This window comes from Ambystoma mexicanum, chromosome 10, assembly GCF_040938575.1.
Source record: "Ambystoma mexicanum isolate Mex_15411 chromosome 10, UKY_AmexF1_1, whole genome shotgun sequence".
NCBI classification, from domain to species: domain Eukaryota; kingdom Metazoa; phylum Chordata; class Amphibia; order Caudata; family Ambystomatidae; genus Ambystoma; species Ambystoma mexicanum.
In genome coordinates, this window is record NC_090932.1 from 899,002,587 (window position 1) to 899,027,365 (window position 24,779).

The 24,779-nt window shown below is 48.1% G+C and overlaps 1 protein-coding gene across 7 annotated transcripts in view; it reads right to left on the bottom strand.

The window, feature by feature from the left end:
• Positions 1-24,779, bottom strand: part of ATP11B (ATPase phospholipid transporting 11B (putative)) — a 1,683,501-nt gene that overhangs the window by 262,799 nt on the left and 1,395,923 nt on the right. Inside the window, exon 30 of one of the 7 annotated variants that reach the window (XM_069618659.1) lies at positions 16,847-16,932. The exons of the other annotated variants lie outside the window; for them this stretch is intronic. Coding sequence (XP_069474760.1) covers positions 16,847-16,932 — 86 coding nt within the window. The remainder of the gene's footprint in view (positions 1-16,846; positions 16,933-24,779) is intronic. 7 annotated transcript variants of the gene reach the window in all.

Below are 24,779 nucleotides of genomic sequence, written 5' to 3' on the forward strand. Positions count from 1 at the left end.
CTGCAGGAGCCGAGCCCTGAGGTCCAATGATGCTGGGTCGTGATGCCGAATGGTCCATCCTTCTCTGGAGAGAGGGGGCAGCCTGATGGCTGGAGCCACCGACAGACGGAGCAGGTCCGGATACCAGATTTGGCTGGGACACACTAGGGCGATGAGTATCATCATGCAGCGACATAGCTTCACTGTGTTGATGAACCGCAGCAGGAGCAAAATCGGGTGAAAGATGTACAGAAAGCGACCCTCCCATCTGAGCGAGCAGGCTTCCCCCAGGTTCTCCGGTAGGGAGAACCTGCTGCAAACTCCTTGCATTTCGAGTTTGCTGCTGAGGTCAAAAGATCGATCTGGGGACAGCCCCATTGGCTAGAACAGGCGAGACACCTTCCCTTGCTTCATCTCCCATTTGGGTCAAACTGCAGCTACCTGCTGAGGGCATCCGCCACAGTGTTCTTGGCGCCCAGCAGGTGAAACGGGACGATGAACATGTTCTGAAGAATTGCCCAGTGCCACAAGGCCTGAGCTTCCAGCGAAAGAGCAGGGGATTGGGTCCCGCCCTGCTTCCTGATGTAGAACATTGTGGTGGTGGTGTCTGTAAAGTTCCTCACTACTAGACCTTTTAAAAGAGGTAGGAATGACTTGAGGGTCCAGAACATCGCCCGTAGCTCCAGTATATTGATATGCATATTCTTCTCATCCCGCAGCCAGAGGCCCCTGGCATGGAACTGCTCGGTGTGAGCCACCCCCATCCGTCCATAGAGGCATCCGTAGTGACTATTGCCTGGGACGGTGGAATCTGAAACAGGGAACCCCGCGTAAGGTGTGAGCGTACCCCTCACCATCATATGGACTGCCTGAATTCCAGGTTTAGGGTGATCTTGGCTGTCCATTTCCCTGTGACCTGGCACCACCTGGCATTCAGAAACTCCTGAAGAGGCCTCATCTGCAGCCTGCAGAACGGGACCGGATGGATGCAAGAAGATATCTTGACCAGTAGTGACTTGATCATTACGATCCTTGCAAATCTCATCATGGATAGCCTATGTACCTTCCCCAGGATGGCCAACACCCTCTCCTCAGAGGTGTGCTAAGGATGCCACTGTGTTGAGGCAGGCACCCAGAAAAAGGGCGTCCTGTGATGGCACTGTGCAGGATTTCGGATAATTGATGGTGAATCCGAGCTCCATCAGTAGGCGCATGATCTATTCTGTGTGTTGTATCGCCAGGTCCTGAGAACACGAACTGATGAAGCAGTTATCCAGGTAAGGGTACATGTGTATGCCTTTGAGGCATAGATGAGCTGCCACTGGGGCAAAGCATTTTGTGAAAACCCTTGGGCAAAGGGCAGAGCCTTGAACTGATAGCAACGTCCTAGAACTACAAAGCGCAGGAACTTTCTATGCCTCAGGTGTATGGTGACGTGAAAGTAGGCATCCTCCAGGTCCAGCGTTGTCATGTAATCCCCTTCCTCTAGTTGGCCGAGCTCTTGCTGCAACGTGACCATCCTGAACATTTGGGATTTTAGGTATTTGTGGAGTCATTGCAAATCCAGGATCGGGCACCACCCTCCCGATTTATTTCGGACCAGAAACTGTCTGGAGTATTCTCCGGAGCCGCAGGGGAACAAGTTCTATTGTCCCTTATGCCAGCATGTCTTGCACTTATTGGAGCATCTGGGTCATGTGTCGCTCCTTTGTCGCTACAAGGGGAATATGAGGGCACCTGCGTACGAACTCCAAAATGTGACCCTGACAAAATATGTCCAGCACCCATTGGTCAGTGGCGATGTCCTTCCACACGTTGCCAAAATGTTATAGACGACCCCCCACCAGGGTGCAAAAGTGGGGGTTCTGGCCTTGGGCTGAGTCAGGCTTGCTTGGGTGTTTGCATCTTGCCGTGCGGGTGTCGGTGACGCTGCAACCCTCCTCCGAAGGCCAGCAACGGGCCCCTGAATGCTTGCTGCAGCGTGGAGCGGGAGGGCTGACGATAAAAGGAAAAGGCGTATCCTCTGGAAGATTTGCTGCACTTTCCAACTTGAAGATCGAAAGGAAGAGAACCAACGCTGTTACGGGGCCCGTAGGGATCCGTATCTGTATTTACCACCTGCAGCGTCTCCGCCACTAACTTCCCAAAGAGGTTATCCCCCGTCAAAGGGAATATCGACCACTTTGGGCTGGACATCAGGGTCGACCTTTCCTCGGGCAGCCCAGATTAGCATCATTGTGCTGATCTGCACCGCGTGGTTGCAGGAGCAGCTACTTCTCCTCATCCCCTCTTCCTGCAAGGTAAGCACTGATGGGCTTTGTGGGTTGATGTATCACTTTTACATCGAGCGGAGCGGCAAATGCTCCAAATAACTTTCTTTAATCCTGCACTTCTCTATCTAATTTTGGCAACGTTTCACTGTCGATTGGGGCATGTGTTTCACCTAGGCTGTTAGTTTTTGCAGAATCATTATGCAGTCCAATATGGCCACGACCTAATAGGCACCGGAGTGCTTACCTTGCTCTCCTGAGATTCCTCATGGAATGGCCCGCATTTTGACTGAAGAACCAATCGGAGAGCCGACAGGCGTAAGCCACCCCCCCCCCACCAAGGCCCTCACTTGGGCTCCCTGTCTGGACCTGTCCCGGCCTAGGAGGGCCAAGAGGGGGCCTCCAACTTTACTGCAACGCCCAATCCTGCAGTGCTCCTCAGTGGCCTTATTGTTCACATGTGAGGGCAGCAACAGCCTCATGGTTCGCTCAATCATGCATCATGGCCCCTCTCCATGCTGCTGCCTCTTCAACTCCCCCCCCAACCCATGCTGCACACAGATCAAACTTAATGCATCGCTGCATTTCAGGATGAAGTAAAACACACTACTACTTTGCACTGGTAAGCTCACCAGATCTCCTGCCCTGGACCACAACCCTCTTTCCGGTTGCCTGCTGATTCCTACCTCCCTTGTCTCACAGCCTGACTGCAATCTGTTTCTGTCTCCCACGTGACTTGTGTTTCTGCTGTACTTACCTCCTATAGCCTGCTTTCTGTTGGCTATTAGTGTCAAACCCATTTCCTCCCTAAGAGCGCCTTAAACATCTGTACCCTCCTTTTTGTGCTGTATATATGCTCTTTGTCAAAATCAAATCTAGGTGTGTTTTAAAAAAAATAGCTGGATCCTCCATTTTGTGCTGTTTTAGTGCTCTTTTGCGAAATGAAACCAAGGTGTGCTTTTTAAATTGCTGAATCCTCCATGTTGTGCTGTACTACTGCTCTTAGGCAAAATCCAATCTAGGTGTGCTTTTCTAAATTGCTGCATCCCCCATTTCGTGCTGTTTTAGTGCTCTTTGGCAAAATCAAATCTATGTGCGCTTTTAAATTGCTGAATCTTCCTTGTGTGCTGCATCTGTGCCTTTTGGAGAAATTTGATTCTTGGAGGATTCTTCAATCTGTGCACTGACGGTCTTTCCTTGCACACCTCCTCCACTGTGCCTGCCTGGCTACTATGCCACTTGGTGTGTTCCTGTGCACTATGAAGCTCCCTTAACTATCTGTCTCGCCGCCGCTACTCCCATGGCACTCTCCATCTCTCCCATCTATTCCAACTGCGTTTCTATCACTTATCCTTCCTCTCTTCCTCAGGAAGGAAAAAACTGAAAAAAGCTTGCCTGAACTCTAACCCAGGCCTTCTCATTACTGACACCTGCGTCAATGCCACTTCTAGGCAGACTTTCACAAACATCCTCTCTCCTGACCTACGCAGCCCCATCTGGTCTCCACTCGTTCTCCTCCTCTTCCATTAATGGTGTCACTAGGAGGGAAGTTCCCCTTGCATACTTCTCATCCTCTAGGTGCATCATTAATATCTATCACAATGGCAACATTATGGCCCAATGTTCTCAACCTGCTCTTCTCCTTCTAGACCAGCACTTGCCTTCTCTCAAACTTTTTCCCTTCTCCTGCCGCCCCTTCTTCCCCTCCCCTCATCCCTCTACCACCACTGATGGGAGTAGCACGCCCCTGTACAGCCCCTCAGAAAACCTTCAATGGTGGTAACCAGCTTCACGTAGCTACTCTGAATGCTCACTCTGCTGTCTAACACTCCTCTGACACGGTCTCCTTCTCGAAGACCTTGACTTGGACGTCCTCGCTCTTACTGAGACATGGTTCAATGCCAGCTCTGTCACTGCTCTTGACACGCCTTCCTGAGGGCTACAAAATCGTCTCCAAACCCAGACCCAACAGGACTGGAGGTGGAGTGGCCCTGACTTTCCCTGATTGGGTCCCCTCTTCCATTATTCCCACTCAATCCTACTCATCTTTGGAATGCGTCTGTAGGCTAGGGGTCTCCCCTTCTTTCTCTCTCACCCTCGCCACCATCTACAGAACCCCTGGCCCCATTTCCCTCTTGCTATTTGAATGGGCCGACCTGTCCTCATCTCTTTTAAACTCTTCTTCCAAACTCCTCCTCTTAAGTGATTTCAACATCTACCTCGACTCCCCTGAATCATACACCTCACAATACCCAGGTCCTCTATGACTCCCTCGCTCTCACCATTCTCCCTTCCAACCCGACTCTCTAGTGGTCGCACTCCTCATGCCCTCATCTCTGGTGAGATCCCCATCTTGAATCCGGTTACAAACCCCTCTCCTGGTCTGACCACTCTCTCCTTTCCTACTTCATGGAGCCCCTTGGCCCACTTTCTGAGCCAACCCCTGCACTGCCAGCCTCCTTCACATAATTTGACCAATGAAGCAAGTGTTAGTTGCTGCTTTTGCCTCCACCTTCACCCCCCCGTCCCACCACCGCTCCTGACCCTCCCTCGGTCTCAGCCCTTGCTAATATGCATTTTGCCATCTCCAACACTCTCAACATCCTTGTCCCTGACATGAAGATCCGTCTAAAACCTGCCACCAAGAACAATAGCTGATACGACTCTGATCTAGCTTCTCCAAAACGCAAGTGAAGAGTTGCTGAACGGACATGGCAGAACTTGGGCTCATCCTTGGAAAAACTGGTCTGCTGCCCGCTCCAAAAGGCAATATCGAGCCTCTATCCACACCAAAAAGCGGGCTGACACCCAATCCAGCATCACTGAAGCCTCCAACAACACGGCCAAACTTTTCAAAATCTGCAAGGATCTTGCCAATCCATTTGCAGTCTCCACCACTCTCCTTCCTTCCCAGGCCCTCTGCACTGCATTGGCCTCCCATTTCACATCCAAAACTCAGGACATCCTGTCGGCACTCATCACCCTTATCTCCTCTTCCACTCCTACTCCCCTGCCTACCTTCGCCCCCCTCTCCTACCTTCCCCTTCACTCCCACCCCTCCTGCCCATTACACTGGCCGAGGTCTCTAAAGTGGTTTGCTCTATGAAGGCCTCCTCCAAACAGGTGCTCCCCTGCTTCTCCAGAACCATAAAGGACAATATCTCCTCTGTCGCCCGGCCCTCACGGACCCCTGTAACCACTCCTTCGCCTCTGGCTCTTTCCCTCCATCCCGCAAGCTTTCCCTTTTTCAGTTTATCTTTCGACAAAGGGCCATGCTTCGAAGGTCTCACAGACGATACACCACCCAACGGCAAGCTTACCGTGGACGGGCATGGTGACGGAGAGCGAGTCTTCCCCAAACTAGGACCCACAGCCGCAGATTCTCTAAACGGCTCATCAGCATGACGCTTGGCCTTACGGACAGCCTGCAGGGATATGGCCTCGCCCGATCTCAATCTCTTACCCGAGGAAGAGAGCTCCAGAGGCCGACTGGATCTGGAACCCACCTGAGCGTGCCCTGAGGCCACACCAGGGGCCCAGTCTTCTTTCAGCCACACCAACAACTGTCGTTAACGGTCCTTCTTAGTCTTGGCTGGGAATCTTCGGCAGATGTCGTATTGGTCTTCCTCATGACCGGGATGCAGACAATAGAGGTAGCTTGTGCCTGCCCTCCACGAAGATATTCTTTAAACCACACCGGGAGCAGAGCCTGAACAGACTCCTCTTGCCTTCCTCCACCATGTGAGGCACAAAGCAGGCTTTACAGTTTACAAAAAATAGCTTGAAGAGCAACTCACGAGGACCCCCTGCACCGAAACGTGCAGTAAAAATAGATGGAAGCCACGGGCGGGATGCAGGGAGACGATCATTAGATGGGTGCAATATGACCCACTCGCCAGTGAATGAATACTGAGAGAAAGGCAGTGTTCAAGCTTTTAAAGCAAGACTGCTTTCGTTTTCTTACCAAGGATTCCTGGCCTGGCGGCAGGGAATATTCATGAGCATGTGAATCCATGCCAGACCCCATGCTGGAGAAGAGGCATTATATTTGGTACAAACTTTCTAAACTATGTAAATACATCCCAGAGAGCACAAACGGATGAAACCAGCATTTCACCGAATGACAAGAACTTTGTAAAGCAGATAAACGCATCCCAAAGATTACAAAAGGGATAACAGAGAGTAATCAAGGTGATATCAAAATTTGGAAGACCCCTATGTGGGAGAAGGTCTGGCAGGAGAGTATACCAGGTCTGTCCAAGTGGACAATGAGTAAAGTAGGCAAGGAAATCCTGCAGAAGGTGAGCAACAGGGTCTGGGACTCGCATGAAACCGAGGAAGCCCGCGCAGCATGCAGCAGGGTCTGGGACCCAAATAGAATTGGACAAGGCCCATCATTAATACATCTAAGGTTTGAAGGCCCTCATTAGTGCAGTGATAACTAGTCAGTGAGCTGGATCCCAGAAGCAGCCGGGGAGACCCGGACTAGAAATGTAAAAATAAAACAGGAAACTATCGACAAAACATCTTTTTGGAACTAAAAAGTTGCGACGTCTAGTTTAGCAGGTTAGTGAACCAGACTTGACATACCGTTGAGGAAGTCTATGGTCAGGACTTGCGGTTTAAGAACTAGACCTGATAAACGGCTGGAAAGGTTAATTTTGTGATGGGAAAAAGAGGGACCCTCCAGGGAATTGGGGGAACAGTGTTTTGTACAATAATTCTGAAACTCAAACAGTGAAGGAGGTTCGCTCCAGACGGGAGGAGAACCGTGTTTTGTTTAAATGGACAGAGGAAAAGGATTCCTGCAGGAGATTTGAGGAACTGTATTACATTCACAAGTAGAAGCAAGATCCAAGGACGATGTTCCTCCCAGGAGTTTGAAGAAGTGTTTTTTTGTTGGTTTGAACATACAAGCAATGAACATTTAACCATATATTCTTTGTACAAGAACTGTGCCTTGGAGTCTAGATCCAGAATGAGAGGATACTCCTTATGGGTGAATAAGACATTTGTTTTCGTTAGTTAGTTGAAAGTTTAAGGGATGGAAATAGGTTTAGACAATGGTGAAAATGTTACTTTAAGGACATCCTGACTGGGTCCTTAGTATTTTGGTTCAGGTAGGGCAACCCCTCATAGTAAGTAGGGCAAGATAGGCTACTCTTTTCCTTTTGTTTGTAAATAAAAGTCTATGCCAACCACTTTAACACAACTGTGTCAAGACTCATACTTCTGGCCCCTTACAGTACTTTGACAGCGCACATGAAGCAGCATTAACTTCTTTAAGTGCCAAACTGCCCGAGGCAAAAAACATTTTCGCTAAAGCGCTGTAACACTTGTCACATTCTGTTATGCCACAAGGTGGGGGACCCCCAACTTAAGGCATCCGTCATTTTAGCCATAATACTTCTATATTCCACATTTGTATAGGCTCTAGGATCTCCCTATGGGAATTCCACCCCAGAAGAGGCGTCTAAGGCACCATGTGTCGTGCAGGGCTAAAGCTAAGTCAGACAACCTCTTTTCCTCGTCCTGGAATGCCTCAGTATGTCGAGGAAGACCCATGGGCTGAAGCCCGAAGGGAACCGTGTCCTCATCAAAAATCTCCTGAAAAGGGGGGACATTAAATCCCTAGTAGATTTAGGGATGAATCTAAACGACGGATCCTCGCCGGTTTAGGGTGCGACGTTGATTTCACCAATGAAACGTCAAAGAACGCATTAGCTGCAATGCGTCGGATCAAAGGTTTCACCAATCTCGGGCTCTTAGGCGCACAAGGTGGTTGGTGAGTTGAGCCCCTGACGGCCTTGTCGGGTGCGGTGGGCTCGGAGGTCTTGCTCCTGGGCAAAGAGGGAACAGCCAGGCCTGCTATCTCGAAGACCTGCATCATCTTGCTATGAAACCTTTTCGCCGAGGTGGATTTAGATGGGAACCGTACCTGTGTCTCTGGGGATGAGTCAGTCGATCAAAACCTTCTCCTTCTCTTTTTCTTCTTCGCTGAGTAATAATAATAATGACGGGAGGCGCTCCTCGAATGGGATTCTCTTCGTGTTTTTTCCTCCTCTCAGGGCTTTTTTCCAGCCGCTGAGCTTTTTTGGTCAGGTTGGATCTTCAATGGTGTCGTACTAGGATACTTCGAAGATGACCGGCCTAGGGCCAATTTAGAGGCTCTCTCCTTTAAGGCCTTTGGTGTCATTAACTGACACAAGCCGCATTCTGCCGCACCATGATCAGAACCAAGGCACCAAAGACAATCCTGTGAGGATAGGTAAACAACATTGTGTCGCAATTACGGCACTTTTTTAAACCAGAGGGTTTCGCGAGTAGACATGTTGGCAAAGTCTACTAAAAATTCCAAAAAACATTTTGAAGAAAAATGTGTGCGTCAGAGGATTTCTGAAGCGAAATACTGAGTAGCATGCTGGGCATGCAGAAAAAAGGAACTGAGGTCACAGGGTGCTGAGCGAGCTATTTGTATCCGCATCAACATCACATCCAGTCACGAAGACGGCTCACCGACACACGTGCGCACAACACCCCCTGCTGGGAAAAAAGTTTCAGAGAGCTGCAAAGCAGGAGAATATAAATCTAAGATGAGGATTCCATGGGAGGACACAATCCATCAGAATTGGCATTGTAGAATTTCATGACCATTTGATTGAAGAAAAGCCTTCTTTAAGCGGGAGTCCAGGACTCCTCTGATGAACTGGAGCATTTGTGACATGTCACTTGAGACTTCTTGAAGTTCAGGGAGAAGCCCAATCTCTGTAGTAGTCCATGGAGGGACATATATGTACTCACCCTCGCCTAAAACTAGCTGTCACCATTGACATTATCTTAATGAAGACCTTCCGACAGATGTCAAAACGAAAAGCAGGAATCTAAACTGTTGATGGGTACTACCTGTGCCTTTGATTCACTGGCACACAATAATAAGCATCCTGAAGGTCCAGCCACACCAACCAATGCGGTTTCTGCAGGGCGCAGTGGATCTGCGCCAAAGCCACCATTTTGAATTTGTCCTTGCTGAAGTACTTGCTCAAGCACCTTTGGTCGTGAATGGGAAGTAGTCCTCCATCCATCCTTCAGCACCAGAATAAAATGGTAGTACCAACCTTGTCCTTTCTCCTCCTTGGACAAAAGAGAAAAAAAACAGTCAAAGCTACCTCTCCCTTCAATGCACAGGTAGTACTGGAACAACCTACAGAAGGTTAGGAGTTATTTGGACTAACCATTTATGATCACACACACAAAATAAGATACTGTTAAAACAAAATGTATTCTAACTAAAGGTACATGATAAAAACAGATACACAGGTGAAGGTCATTATCATTCACTATACAAGAATCATACAGATCTAAACAGAGTGTGGTTAGTAACAGAAAAGGTGTTGTTTTATGTACTGCAAGACATTAGCAGCACATTTCTACTGTAAATGTCTTGCAGTACATAAAAAAAGCTTTTCTGTGATCATAAATGGCTAGTCCAAATAACTCCTAGCCTTCTGTAGGTTGTTCTAGCACTACCTGTGCTTTGAAGGGAGAGGTAGCCTTGACTTTTTTTCTGTTTTGTCTAATACCCATTAACCCTCTTGAGTCAGGCCCCCCCGTCAACAAAAAGAGGGTATTCAACCTTTTCTACTACTTTCCCCTTCTTGGCCACCAACTCTGGTTGCTTTGTGCCACAGAGAATTGATCTCCTGGAAAAGGTGGATCTTCTCAACGGCTCACAGGGCCGGGACCTACAGCCAGCCCTCAGCAGCCTAAATGTTCATATATGACTGCTAAGGGATATGTGGGATTTGTTGGGCAACATGCTGGATGTGGTCCTATCTGTTCAGAGGCCTAGCATCAATTCTATTTGGTCCTGCAGACTCTCTACTTGGTGTTAACAGAGAGGCCTGGAGGTTTCCACTGGTAACTTCCTCTGTACTGGATTTCCTCAATGTGAATGGTTACCATGCCACCATTTCAGTCTTTAAGGTCTCCATAGCAGGGTTCGTTGTTCACTATTCCCACTGTTGTGCAGTTGATACAGAGTTTAGGTAACTGATTTCCCCACAACAGTTTGTTGTTTCTGTGTGGGATCTGAATGTAGTTTTGACTTTTCTTAAGGGAGCTCTTGCTGAGCCCCATCATTCATTTGTCTTAAAGACTGCTTATCCTTAAGATGATTTCCTTGGTAGCCATCACTTTCCGCGAGACAGGCGTGTGAGCTCCAGACTGTTTGTCCCCATGCTTGGTGTTCTCGAGGGAGAATGTGAGAGTGAGAACGTCCTTCCTACCCAAGGTTGTGTTCGAATTTCATCTCTCTCAGAAGATCCTAGTTTTTTTCGTACTCCTCATCCTTCTAAGATGGAGACTAGGTTCCATCAGCTGGACCCTGTGCAGGCCCTCAGCTACTACGCCTATTGGACGAGGGACATCAGGAAATTTGAAAAGGTCTTTGTGGGTTATGCTGCTGCCTATGCAAGCATGGCTGTTACTAAACAGATCCTTTCCAGGTGAATCATTCTCTGCATCTCAGAGTGTTACGATCTGGCTGGGAAAGATGTGCCCGATGGACTCAGGGCCCATCATTCAACTTACTCCTATGTCCCGTCCCCTTTCCTCCATACTGTATGGGGGTCCCTCGCCAGGCATGGGAAACGTTTTTCACCAGAATAAATGGTCTTCCCTTTCAATTTAGATGCAGGTGGGGGCGCGGCCCTGGGAGCAAGCGCTCCGCTGTCTCTGCCCACCGGTGCCATTCCCCAGTCCTCTTTTTCTGCACCGACGGGAACAGACCGCTTTTATCAGAGCTCCTGGGTTAGTTTTTCGGCCTTGTAATTCCAGGTGCTCTTCTCCGGAAGACTTTATTTTCTCTTCTTTTTTCTTCTAATAATAGTCAGAGATAATACTCTGTCCTCTGGTGCCACGCTCCTCCCTGACGCAAGTCGATGACGGCGGTTGTTCAGCGGGTGTCCAGCCTGCAAGGGTTCCTTCAACACGTCGGATCCCCACGCGTTCTTCCTCTGGTGCCTTGGCCCCGACCATGGCTGGGACAGCTGTTCTGCGTGCAACGCATTGACCCTGCAAGCACTGAAGAATCGTTTGACCAGGTGGAGGGAGCAGTTCGAGTGATCACCTCCAGAGGACATCAATACATACGGAAGGAGGAAGACCAGGCGATGGTAGGTGCCCTGTTTTCCTCTGCAACCCGCAAGGGTGATTCCTCCCCAGGGAAACATGCCACCATTGTGTCAGAGCCTTACTTATGCACCCTCACACAGTATTGATTGCACTTGCACCCGCGACCCTTCATGGCGATGACATTGAGTCATGTCAGTTGTCTATGTACTGCACCGTGTAACTATTCAGACCTTTCTAAGGATTCGGGGCATGAGATCACATAGCCCTTCAACCACCCAGCCTCATTCGGTTTGCATCGGGTGAAAAGTCATGCTTAACCTTAGGACCATCTGAGGATGGCCCACATCAGTGGTGTCTGGGTCAGTACTTCTGAGGTCATCTTTTTGCACCTTAGGGATGGTAGCTGCTTCACCTTTTACTACAAATTGACTTAAGACCGTGTTTCACTTGACCTGCTAGCACTAACTTCGTTTAGAACATTATCTGTACTAGCTGAGTGGGCCCCATTCAAGTACTCACCTCTTCACCCGGGAACCTTTTCGGACACCTACAAGTCTACCAGAGAATTGGTACAGGCAAGGGCTGGACTGCTGATGTTTTAGTATATGGTGCTGAGTGCCTAAAAATCATAAGTCATATGTTCACATGTGTGCATAACATCTTTTTTCTTCCTTCTTAGATTAATGAAATTGTGTGAATAACTGCTTGTGATCTAAAGTAGTGTGTAACCCATAGTGGGCTCCCTAACTGTGAGTTGTGTATGGCATACATTACATACCGTAATATGTAATGTATGCCATATACAAATCATAATTAGGTAACCCACTATGGGTTCCACACTACTAAATCGGTAGAAGAGTCCATAGAAAGATCATTACGGTGAGCAATTTCTCCATCAATGGATTGCTTTTCTCCAGTAAATTCGTCATCTTGATGGACTCCTCAAGAAGTAAGAATAACAGAGGAGGCCAGAAAGATGTATCCAGGGTGACAGGGATTGCATGGTCGGACGCTCTCCCCCTCGTGGAACAACGCCAGGGCCTCAGCCTTCCTGTCGTCCGGAAGGTGTCGAGGATGGGTCCCAACTTGTACCACAACTCTCTGTCATACCTCAAGAGAATGTCTATGGCATTGGCGGCATTGATCGTAGATGCCACCATTGTGATGAATCGCTTCCCAGTCGCATCCAGTTTCTTACCCTCCAGGTCAAGAGGAACCATATACTAGGGAGATGGGTTGGAGGACCGCCCTAGATGTGGCCGATACCACAGAGTGTCGCGATGGCTGGTGGCCCAGTCTGGGAACCAGTACTTTTCCTTCAAACAATCCCTCTTTGCAGCAATTTGGCTAGGGGTTTTCATGACCAACAGGCCATCCTCCCAAATGTCATTCAACAGGTGCACTAAAACGAGAATCCTCTTGGAGGACTCCCGTCATTCAAAAAGGAAACCTTCCTTCCTTCTCCTCAGGCATGAGGTCCACAGGCATGAGGGAGAATAGCTTTGCCAACCTTGAGATCTTTCAATGAAACAACACGATCTTGTCTGGTGGCGAGTCCCTGGAGGGTACCTCGACGTCGGGAGGCTCTCCATCAGAGGGAACGTAGTCATCGAACTCATCAGTTCATTGCGTACCCTGGGTCACGACAGTATCAGTGTCTCTCTGGGCTGGTCCGTCCACCACCGGCAATGGCCGAGGGGTACAGAGGTTGGGTGAGACAATGTCAGCTAAGCTTGGGAAGGCCTTGGAAGGCTCCTTGCTTAAGGTATGGGGCGCAGCTGGTAGACACTGCTGTATTTCAGACAACAGCATGTGGAAAGTGGTCAAAATGTCTAATGACCTATCCCTTGGAGCAGGTGCTGGGCTATGAGGTGAAGGCTAAAAGGCTGATATGGCTGGCAAGATGGCGCCTCCTGCCATGGCACTGGATAAATAGGATCAGGCTCTCCTTGACACTTTCCTGGTCAGAGTAAAATCCCTCTGTCAGGTCCTCCTCAGAACTGGGGGTGACATCCGGGGAGGTCCCAAGGGAGACAGGGTGAAATGTTGTGCGGCCTTGGTGGTCCTAGGGAGAAATCCAAGGGCTAGAGGCATCTCTCTCCAAATCCGAACCCCTAGGAAAAGGGGCGATGAAAAGGTGCTGTCGTTGACGGGACCGTCGGCAGTATCGCCGACAGAGGCCTGGGCGGTAAGGCTACTCTGGGCGTGGTAACCACTCTTGTGGCAACAGCCCCTTGACGGGATTGAAGTCGTTGATGGAAGACCAGTCTTCACAGACAAAGTCGTCAACAGGGTAATAGTCGACGGGGCAGTGGCTTGGTAGACGAGGTCGGTGACTATGTCGACGGAGGAGCCACTGATGGGTCCTTGGATAGTATGCTCTTCGATGAACCTGTCCACTTGACGGTAGGATAACCATTGACGGAGATGGTGACAGAAACCAGCGCCTCTCCATTCTGGGTCCTGCAGCTGCAGCGACCGTAGATGATGAATTCTTTGGATCATGGGCTGATTTCGCCTTTTTGTTATCTTTCACCGGGAAGTGTCCTCAAAGGTTCTCCACCTCTTTTTGTCAGAGGGAGCATGCTCTGTGGGTCTGCCGACACTGCAAGAGGCATGACTACACTCAGAAGCTGCATTATAGTACCACGCCACTAACTTCCTACGGGGCTCCTTCCATGTCTTCAGGAGAAGGCCTGGTATATCGAACATCCATCGGCAATGTGGTCAGGATGTAGGCAGTAGATGCACTTGAGGTGTCGATCTTCGATGCAGTTCTTCAGGCCACAGTTTTCCCAGGTGAAGCAAAGGCCCAAGCATCGGCATGCGACGCCCACGGGTCAAGGTTCTCCTCCGGCAATGGGTGCCCACTGCCGGTAGTCACGTGACTTGAAGATGAAAAAGAATTAACACAAATTCTCCCAAAAATAAACAAAAGAATTATCAAATTTCGAGGACTGAAACACAAGGACTCCCAACACAAAAACATGCAGTGAAAATCTGAAGCTTAGGAGGACGAATGTCATTGGCTGGGGCAGTATGACCCAAATGGACAGCAATGGGCTATAGAAGCAACAAGCAGTTTTTAGCTTTAAAGTGAAACTGCTTTAATATTACAGAGTGTTCCCAGCCTGACGATGTGAAATCTTCACAAGCATGTGAATTCATTTAAGACCCATGCTGGAGAAGCAGGCCATTAGAGACAGCCCTACTTTATCATCAGGAGCAGACAGCAACACAAAGGGAGAGGGGGAAAACGGGTATATGATATGATATGATTAGTTATTTATAACGCGCTTAATACCCAGAGGTTTCTAAGCGCGGACCAGGGGATCGAACCTGTGGTGCTCTGTGTCGTCTTGCTTTTAAGGCGAGCACGTTGCTGCTGAGTTATCCTACTGAGACAATGCTGCCCACTTGCGTCCCTGCTCTAACCCCTGTGACTTCAGACCCAGGGCTCACAGATGTAACACAGTGACAGGCCTGTACTTCGCATTGGGGAATGTGCAGCATCAGGACAAGCATCTGCTCAGACAATCACAGAGTCATCCCTACTATTGATTCCTATGAAAGACTGAATCCTACTGAACTAATGTAAATCCTAAGATACGAGTGGGTAATAACTGTCAAACTTGGTACCCTAATGATTCAGATGTCCGCGGACTTATTTGACCGTAACAGATAGTGCCACATTTTAAGAATGTGCCTAAAAACCATTTGAACCAGAATTATTGATTTGAAACCACACCCACATCTTTACCTTTACTTACCTTCAACAAGATATAAAGTGTATTTACATAATGTCTTTGTATGTGCATTTCTTTATTCAAAGTAATACTGTTACCAGGTTTTGTGTCTACCTTGCTCCTCCCCATTCCTGAAAGGGCACCTTGACCTTGAACACTGCTACTACTCGGTGAGGAATAGAAAACTGAAGGATTGTCTGCCTAGTTTTTGGGAGGCAAATACCTCTGGAAAAAAGGGATGACTGAATTCCCCCAACAACAACAAATGCATAACTTACCAGGAAACCGTTAATACGCGGCCATTGAATAACTAAACAAAAGACAACCCACCTCGATGGCTAGATTCTTAATAGAAAGGAGTATAAAATGTAGCACCTTCTAAATAATAGAAGACAACTGTGCATGGAACGAGACCATAAAAGGTTTGCTATTGCTAGACACTCATTAAGGATGCAGCATTTGTTTGCAAATTGGTGATTTTCGTCAAATTGAAAATATGCTCTTAAATACAAAAAGCTTTCTTTCTTTGGCAAAGTAGAATACTATAGGACCAACTCCTGCACAACCATAAATATGCAATCATACTTCTTGGAATACTAAGCTAAACCTGTGAGTTGGTTATTCATTCATTCATTCATTCATTCATTCATTCATTCATTCATTCATTCATTCATTCATTCATTCATTCATTCATTCATTCATTCATTCATTCATTCATTCATTCATTCATTCATTCATTCATACCTATGAGTTGGTTATTCATTCATATACACCTTAAAGTACTAGGTTAAACCTATGGGCTGATTAAGGCAAAAAGGAGGCTCATGAAAATAATGCAAAAACCTGGAAAAATACAACATGTATCGAAGCCAGTGGAGCTTTTTGCATGACAAAAATGCAGCTGGTGGCCTATTTGTATTTTTAAAATGTATTTCTTCAAAGTTCTCAATGTCTTGCACAAAGAGTTCAGAAACTGAAACTATCCAGCAAGCTGACATTGATGTAAATCGGATATCGTAGAAAGGGATATCTAGTATATTTATATCCTAGAATCTCCAAACCCACCGATGGGAGCAATAAAATTGACTTAAAATAATTTCTTTAGGTCTCATTTTAAAGAGAAGGATACAACATCGTTCCATTAGGTGGATAATCAGTGTCATATAGAAAACTAACTAAAGAGTTAAAAAATGTTTCTCAAAATATTTTAGGTAAGCATGCAGACTTCATTGTTTGGCTGGTGAGTTGTTCAGAATAAGCAGGAACAATGCAGAAAACATTGAGCTCTGGATATGGATGCCTACAATGCAACAGTCTGATTGCTTTTAATTGTCACACACATGAAAACCAACTGTGACTAGGTTTACTCGCAGCACTTAAAGCAAAGGCAAAAGCCTCCAGGACCATGCTCCTTGTTGTATGACAAACACATTTAAAAATAAAATAAAGATGCAAAGCAGGTTTCCTTTTTTTGGAAAAACATATCATGCTGGGGTTTTGATATAAAGAAATGCTCTTTTCATGCTACCCTCATGACCATGTCGCCTACACATAAATCAATCCAAAAACCTGCAAACACCAGCCATTTATGATAGGAATGCATCATTTCTTCACCAACCCCTCTACTTAAATTCATGCCTCTTTGCATCCCTTTGCGTGCTGGTTAGTGGCACTTCAGCATGCATAAGAGTTTATGAGCAACTGCCCCGCCTACTCTACCTAAATTTGTTCAGTTGATTCCTTGCCCTGGACAAAGGCTGCAGTGCGATGAACTCGTCACTTAAAGCAACTCTGTTGGAATACATCTACAAGTGGGTAGAAAGGTATGGAACACAAAAGATCAGTTGGAGAAAGTCATTTTTGGAGAGTCCATTACAGATAGACTTTTTGCAAAGACATATAATTTTGGAAGGATTGAGTTACTTACCTGTAACTCCTGTTCTCCAGCATTGGTATCTTTCATAGATTCACATGCTGTGAATGATTCCCGTCCTTAGGCTGGGAATCCTCAGTAACAGAGCAATTTAAATTTAAACTGAAAACCTCTGTCCCTTTAGTGGTCTATAATAGTAATTTTGAGTCATACTTCCCACAGCCAATTGTAAAGGCCTCCATAGATCCACCCATGGAGGCCATCTTCAGATTTTGTCATAGCGCATAGTAGAATGGCAGTATGAGCCAAGAAACGGGGTAGGAGGGAGGGTTGCAAGTAAATCTATGAAACATACCAATACTGGAGAACAGGAGTTACAGGTAAGTAACTAGTTCCTTCTCCAGCGTTGGATCTTTCAGAGATTCACATGCTGTGACTAGATTACAAAGCAGTACCATAACATTAATAACAGACGGTGGCAAGCTCCATGCAGTAGCACTTACCACAGGAGACACTAACCTCACACGGACAAGTTACGTAGTACCGCCTGTCCAACTTTAGCCTCTGCAGCAGAATCGTTGTTGATGCAGTAGAACTTTGTAAGCGTGTGCAACAACCTCCATGTTGCTGCCCTGCAGATGTCCAGCCGTAGGACGCCAGAAAGGAAAACAGTAGTGGCGGCAACCAATCTAGTGAGAGGTCTGCCAGCTTGTTGAAGGCAGAAGGAAATGCAGGAGGAAATCCATCTGGCAATGGAAGGTTTAGGCCGTGCTTTCCCAATTCCAGACGGACCAAATGTCACGAAAATCTGCAAAGTTTGTCACAGGGGCTTTGTGCGCGAGATGTCTTTTGAAGCTTGCACAATGTCTAAAGTGTGTAAAGAGTGCTCCACCAGGGGTAACCGGTGATTCAAAAGAACACTGGCAAAATAACGGGTTAATAAAGTTGAAACGTGGATGGCACCTTGGGCACAAACAAGGGGGTTTGGTCCGTAGAACCACCTTGGATTTAAGGAATGACAGATATTATTATAATATTTATTGAGCACGGACCTTGCTTCGAGCAGCAACAGACCGCTTTACAGAGGAATACACCAATAAAGATACATAACAGAGCACTTTATAGAGGTGCACAACATTACAGATGCATAATGGAGCGCTTTTCAGTGGTACCATCAGAACAGATATACAGCAGGGGGTAGGGTACAGAGGGGGACAGATGAGGGGTACAGTTGTACTGGGTGGCGGGCAGGTGAGGGGCTGGCAATGTCTAGTGAGTCAGCTGGCGCGAGGGGCAACGTAATGGCCTAGGTGTTGATGAGAGGAGACTCAGTGAAGAGGAGGGTCTTGAGTTCTTTTCTGACTTGTAGGAGTGTGGGGCCGAGTCTGATGCTGACGGGGAGGAGGTTCCATAGTCTTCGGGTATAGGCAGATGCAGCTTATTTTCTGGTCCTTTCCTCTTTGCTGTGGTGGATTTCAAGTTTGCACATGTCCTGGCTTCTGATGGTGCGCTGTCTGCCAGAGATGCAGAGTTTCTTTGTGAGGTAGCTGGGTGACTTGAGGGCGATAGCCTTATAGATGATGCAGCAAGTTTGGAAGGTGATTCGTGCGTGTAGTGGGAGCCAGTGAAGGTCGATGAGGGCTGTGGTGATGTGGTCGTATCTGCTTGGACCCTTGAGGTGTGTGGACGCGTGTATGACACTTCTCAGGGGCACACGGGAGGCCTTGAAGGCGTGCATTTGCCCCCATCCCGTTGGGAGAGGACCAGTGCTTGAACGGTGGATCTAAAGCTGTCTGGAGGGAGGGCTTGGCTTTTCGCAGGAGGGACAGCTGATACTAAGCTGAGTTTTCCTAGCTATGTGTGTTGTGAAGGAGAGATGTTTGTCGATGTGGAACCCGAGGGGCTTGGCGCAGGAGGTGAGCTCGGGTGTGAAGCCCCGAGAGTTCATGGTTGATAGCCAGGTTTGTATGTCTGGGTGTTTGGTGCTGTTGGTGAGGAGTAGAAATTCGGTCTTGGGAGGTCGAGCTTCAAGTACGCACTGGTCATCCAAGATTGGATTAGCAAGAGGCATGTTTTGAGCCTATGGATGTCTTTGATGGAGTCGATATTGAGGTATAGCTGTGTGTCATCGGCGTATTGGTGGATGTGGATGTTGTGTGTGGCTATGAGGGCTCCCAGCAGCTCCATGTATAGATTGAAGATCACTGGGGAGAGGATGAAAACCTGCGTTACTCACAGGCGACGGGTAACATTGGCAATCTAGAGGTGTCCATCTGAACAAACTGCTTGCGGTTGGCAAGGTAGGACTTGAACGAGCGTAGCACAGGGTTGCTGATCCCCATGTGCCGATGTAGGGTGTCCGTAAGTGCCTGGTGGTCTACTGTGTCGAAAGCAGCCTAGAGGTCGAGTAGAACCAAGAGAAAGGGGTGGCCATCAAGTATGTTTGGAGCGTCGTTAACCCGCTGTGTGGTTGCTGTCTCCGTGCTACATCTGGGGCTGAATCCGGATTGGTAGGTTTGGAGGAGCTCGTTGGTGTCGATGTGCTGCTGCAGTTGTGCGGCTACCGCGTTCTCGATGATCTAAGCTATGAATGGAACATAGGTGATGTGGCGTTAGTTACCTAAATTGTCAGGATCCAAAGTGGGTTTATTTAGTAGAGGGAGGATTTGTCCTGTGTTTTGGGTTGATGGGAAGGTGCCTTGAGTTAGGGAACTGTTGATCTCCAGGTAGGGAGGAAGAGCCTCTGTGAGGAGGGTTCTTGAGGATGGATGCTGAGAGGATGTCATCTGTATACAATGTGGTTTTGACGGCGGAAAGGGTTTCTATCAGGTCCTCTGTATGGAGTGTCTTTAATGGTGACCAGGGTGTGGAGATTTTGCGAGAAGGGACGCGAGGTGGGTCTGTGGATGCAGAGCTGGCATGTTTGTGCTGGCGAATCTTTCTGATTTTGTCGATGAAGGGGTTGATGGCAGTGGATTTTCTTTTGATGGAGTGTGGTATGGCAGGGTTGACACACTGCTTGACTGCTTTGAAGAGGGCTTTGCTTTTGTTGTCGGCTTCTGCTATGGTATTCTGATAGTAGGAGGCCTTGTCTGACTTGATTAGTTGCTGGCGGGTTTCTCAGAATTCCTTGAGGAGCACCAGGTCGGCAGCAGTCCTGCAGCGGCACCAGGTTTTCTCTCATTTCCCGATGACTCTTTTACTGAGGTTGATTGCGTGTACCAAGGTGCTGATAATTTCGGTTTGGAGTTGCTTTGTTTCAGAGTCTTGTGTTGGTCGATGGAGGTTGATAGGGTGGTGTTGAGTGCTTCCAGTAGAGAGTCGCAGTTTGGCTGGGGGCGTTCAGTCCAATTAAAGCGCAGGTTGGTGAGCTCTTCTGTGAGGGCTTCTACTGGGAAGTTCTTGAAGGACCTGAGGGTTTGTCTGCAGGGAGTGCTTGACTGGGGTGGTGTGCAGGATGTTGAAAGGCATGGCTAAGTGGTCAGACCAGTCAAGCGGGAGAGGAGAGCTGTAGTGCAATGATGATTAGGTTGAGGATGTTGCCTTTCTTGTGTGTTGGGTCTTTCGTGTGTTGTGTGAGGCTGACGGCATCAACGTTTGTGTTGTGGATGGTGAGGGGATGGTGATGGGTTTGAGGCTGATGTGGGTGAGGTAGCTGCATTGCGGAGCCCATGCCTTAGAGGAGGGGCAATGCTGTTGCTGTTGCCTGGTGATGGTGGGATGGCCTGAGGGGATGGAGGGAGAAACATATGTCGGCACGTGCTTACCTGTTTTCTGAGCAGGGGCTCGGGACCTGGATCCTGCCGGTGCAAACAGGAATTGCCCTTTTCTTCGTCTGCCCTTCACTTCAGACACTGGGCAAAAGATGACCTTGATCTGAGAGTTAAGAGCAGAAAGGCAGAGGCAGGGCCAAGAAGGTGGGTGGGGCTTAGGCCAGGTGACCTGGATCCACTTGAACCTGCTCATCAATAGGGTGCTTTTCAGGAGTGTGTATTTCTCACACCTGATGCGAAGAAGTGAAAGCGGTCTTCCAGGATAGGAATTTAAGCGGGGCCTTCCAAGGGTGGCTTCATGAGGATGGGAAGGACCAGGTTGAGCTCCCAAGCTGGTGTTGGTTGTTTGATTGGTGGAAAAGAACGAAACAGTCCCTTGAGGAACTCCATGATTAATGGTGGGGACCAAAGTGAAAGGAGAACGGCTATATCTTGAGATTGCTGCTAAATGCATCTTAATGGAGGAGTGAGCCAAAACGGCGTGTGCCCGAAACAGATACGGCAGGATGTTGACCAGTTGAATGGTTAACTGATACAGTTTATTGGATATGCACCATATCATAAACCTTCATCATTTGCTGCCGTAACAAGCAAGCGTAGAGGGAGGGCGAGCCAGCGCTAGAAGGAGAAATTACTTACCGTAATGTTCTTTCTATGGATTATTCTCCCGCAGATTCCTCATCTGATAGTCCTTCCAGCTCTGCTGCTTCGGAACATTTGAGACCGGGGGCGTAGTGGACCTCGACCCGGCTGTCGACCCGTCTTGCTCGGCATCTGGTCATCGGCTCCGGACGTGACGTCAGGTGTCGTATAACTACTTGGCCACTATGCCCCACACCTCACTCCCTCCCCACCCCCAAAGCACACCATGCTGCATAGGACAACAGAACAAACGGGCTAATGAGCCCTTACAATGAAATAACTATAGACCTCCGAAGGAGGAACAAATGCAACAAACACTACCAAGTAGTGTTAGAAAAATACATTTATTTCTTCTTTTTTTAAGCCTCTGGCAGGAAAGACAGAAAACGTACACTGAGGACAATCACCAAGTCAACGTGAAAGAGAAGATGCGCACCAACCACCGACTTTCTGAGTGGGGCTGGATGGGAGGGAAGATGAGGAATCTGCTGAAGAATCCATAGAAAGAACATTACGTTAAGTAATTTCTCCTTCAATGGATTGCTTTTCTTCAGCAGATTGCTCATCTGAGAGACTCCCAAAGCAGTAGATTACAGAGGTGGGCAGAAAGTTATACTAAGAAATGTTGCAGCACTGCTCTGCCAAAACACACATCAGCTATACGAGCCACATCCAGACTATAGTGTTTAGCAAAGGTATGAAGGGATGACCATGTCGCAGCGCGACAAATCTCCCGCACAGGGACTCCGCTCTGTAATGCTGTTGACGCTCAGACTCCCCTTGTCGAATGGGCCTCATGCCTGTTGGTAATTCCTTTCCTGCGGACCATTAACATTCTGCTATACAGAAAATTATCCAGAGGGATAAAGTCTGCTTGGTTATGGGCAGGCCCTTATGGGATAAGGAAAAGGCAACGAAGAGCTGGTCAGCTCTCCTGAAATCAGCTGTCCTCACAATAAAATAAATCAACGCCCTTTTCGGGTCTAGGTAATGTAACCATTCTTCCTGCTTAGAAGGGTGTGGAGGAGGGTAGAAGACTGGAAGGCCGATGGATTTCAACAGGTGGAATTCTGGGACAAACTTGAGAAGGAAGCCAGGCCTTAGCCTGGGCGAGACTTTTTCCTGGAAAAAATGGAGGAAGGGTGGCTTGTAGCATAAGACCTGCAGTTCAGGCGAGCGTAGCAGATGTAATAGCCACCAACAAGGCTGTTTTCAAAGAGAGAAGTCTTAGGGGACAAGCAAGCATAGGCTCAAAAGGAGCCGCCATCAGAAATGTTAGTACCAGATTAAGGTCCCAATCTGGGACAAGAAAGGGAGTTGGCGGAAACTTATTTACAAGGCCTTTCCTTTGACTGTGATGAACTGAATGCCTGCTGAGGACAGCTACAGAAGGAGCTCCATCACTGTAGTGATGGGGCAAGAGATGGGGTCAATCTCGTGTTCCCTGCACCAAGCTTCAAATCTTCTCCATATGCATGCGTACAAAGATTTTGTAGACAGTCTACATGCAGCCAGCAATACCCCAACTACTTCCTCAGAGAGGTCCCAGTCATCATATCTCATTGTCTCAAGAGCCACACATGTAGGTTTACTTTTTTATTTATTGGTCACTTATCAGGCGCTTATACAATTAGCAAAACTGTTTCAAAGTGCCCACAGGGCAAAAAGGGTGGGGACAGGGAAAGGGAGACAATGAATTGCAGCAAGGATAAATACATTGCATTAATAGTACAAACAAATATTGAGAATAGAGGGAAGGGGAGATAAACCTACTATGCCTTTTGAGTGTTCAGAATGTGCAAGTGCAGGACGGAGGGCTAAGGTGCTTTGACGCTCATAAGGAAGTGCTCTGGGTAAGTGCTGAGAGGAGAGGAACGTAAGTGCAATCATCAATGAATGGGTGAGCCAAATAAGTGCCATATAAAGAAAGACAGCGGCTCGGATTAGAGAAGTGGGGGGGGGGGTCAAGGCCCTGAGGACACATAAGGGCCCTGCACATTAAGTCACGCTGCTGTAGGATTAGCAGGGAATAGAGGAGGAGAACGAGGAGGTAAAGAAAAAGGTCTGGAGGCTTTTATGGAGGTCTTGCTCAAGACCACAGTTTGAAGGATTGTGGGGTCGGTTGGAGCATTCAACCTTCCGACTGGCTACGGAGATCAGGCCGCCAAGTCAACCAGTGAGGTGGACAGATCCAAGAGGTCGGTGTACCAGTCCAGGGTGATCAAGATCATGGTTGCTCAAAACCTCTTCAACCTTAAGAGAACCCATGGAATGACTGAAATAGGAGGGAACGTGTAATGGAGAGGGAAGGTCCAATCCACCAGAAATGCACCCCCCACCCCCAAGTGCACCGTTCCCTGGGAATTCTCTCGAGCAAAACTGTTTACATTTCCTGTTGGATTATGTGGCGAACAGATCCACTGCTGGGGTACCCCAGAGACAGAAGACCTCGTCTAGGAATTCCTGGCACACTTCCCACTCGTGCAAGACTGTACACTGTCTGCTCAAAGCATCCATCAATTTGTTCGCTGTGCCAGCCAGATGAACCAGCAAGACTGAGATCTGGTTCTCCAACAACCAGAACCAAAGCATCATTGCCTCTGTGCAGAGGGGCAGGAGTTTATGCCACCTTGTTTGTTGAGATAGTCCATCGCCACTGTGTTGTCCGTCAGAACAAGGTCATGCTTCCCCAGCAGAGACTGGGCGAATACTTTTAGGGCAAGCCTGATAACTCGCAACTCCAGCCTGTTGATGTGCCACATGGCTTCCGTTGCTGATCAAAGGCAGCTCACCTGCAAATCCTTGCAGTGTGCGCCCTAACCCTTCAGAGATGCATCTGTGACCACTCGGGTCTGAGGCCAAAGAGGCCAGAAGGGTTCTCCCACCAGGAGACTGTGGCGGACCACCCACCAGGACAGGTCCTTGACCGCTGGGGTGGACACCCTGAGGAGATCTGAGAGAGTGCTGTGGTACTGAGACCACTGATCCCTCAGAAGCCATTGCAGGGATCTCATGCGCAATCTGGCACTAGAAAAATGCAGGAGGCCATTAGACCTAGAAGGCGGAAGAAGGAAGCCGCTGGTAGAGTGGCATAGTTCTGGAACAAGTTGACCATCTGTGTCAAGCCGACTACTCTCCCCTCAGGAGGTACGGCCTTCCCTGCCTGGGTATCTGGGACTGCTCTGATGAACTGGAGCCTCTGGACTGGCGTCATTTGGAACTTCTTTAAATTTAGGGAGAAGCCCAGCTTTTGCAGCAGCAAGCAGGTGTCCTCTAAATTATTATTATTACATTTGTATAATGCACAGCATGCCCGTAGACCTCAGGGCACACAGAAAAACAAATATACAATAGAGACGAAAAC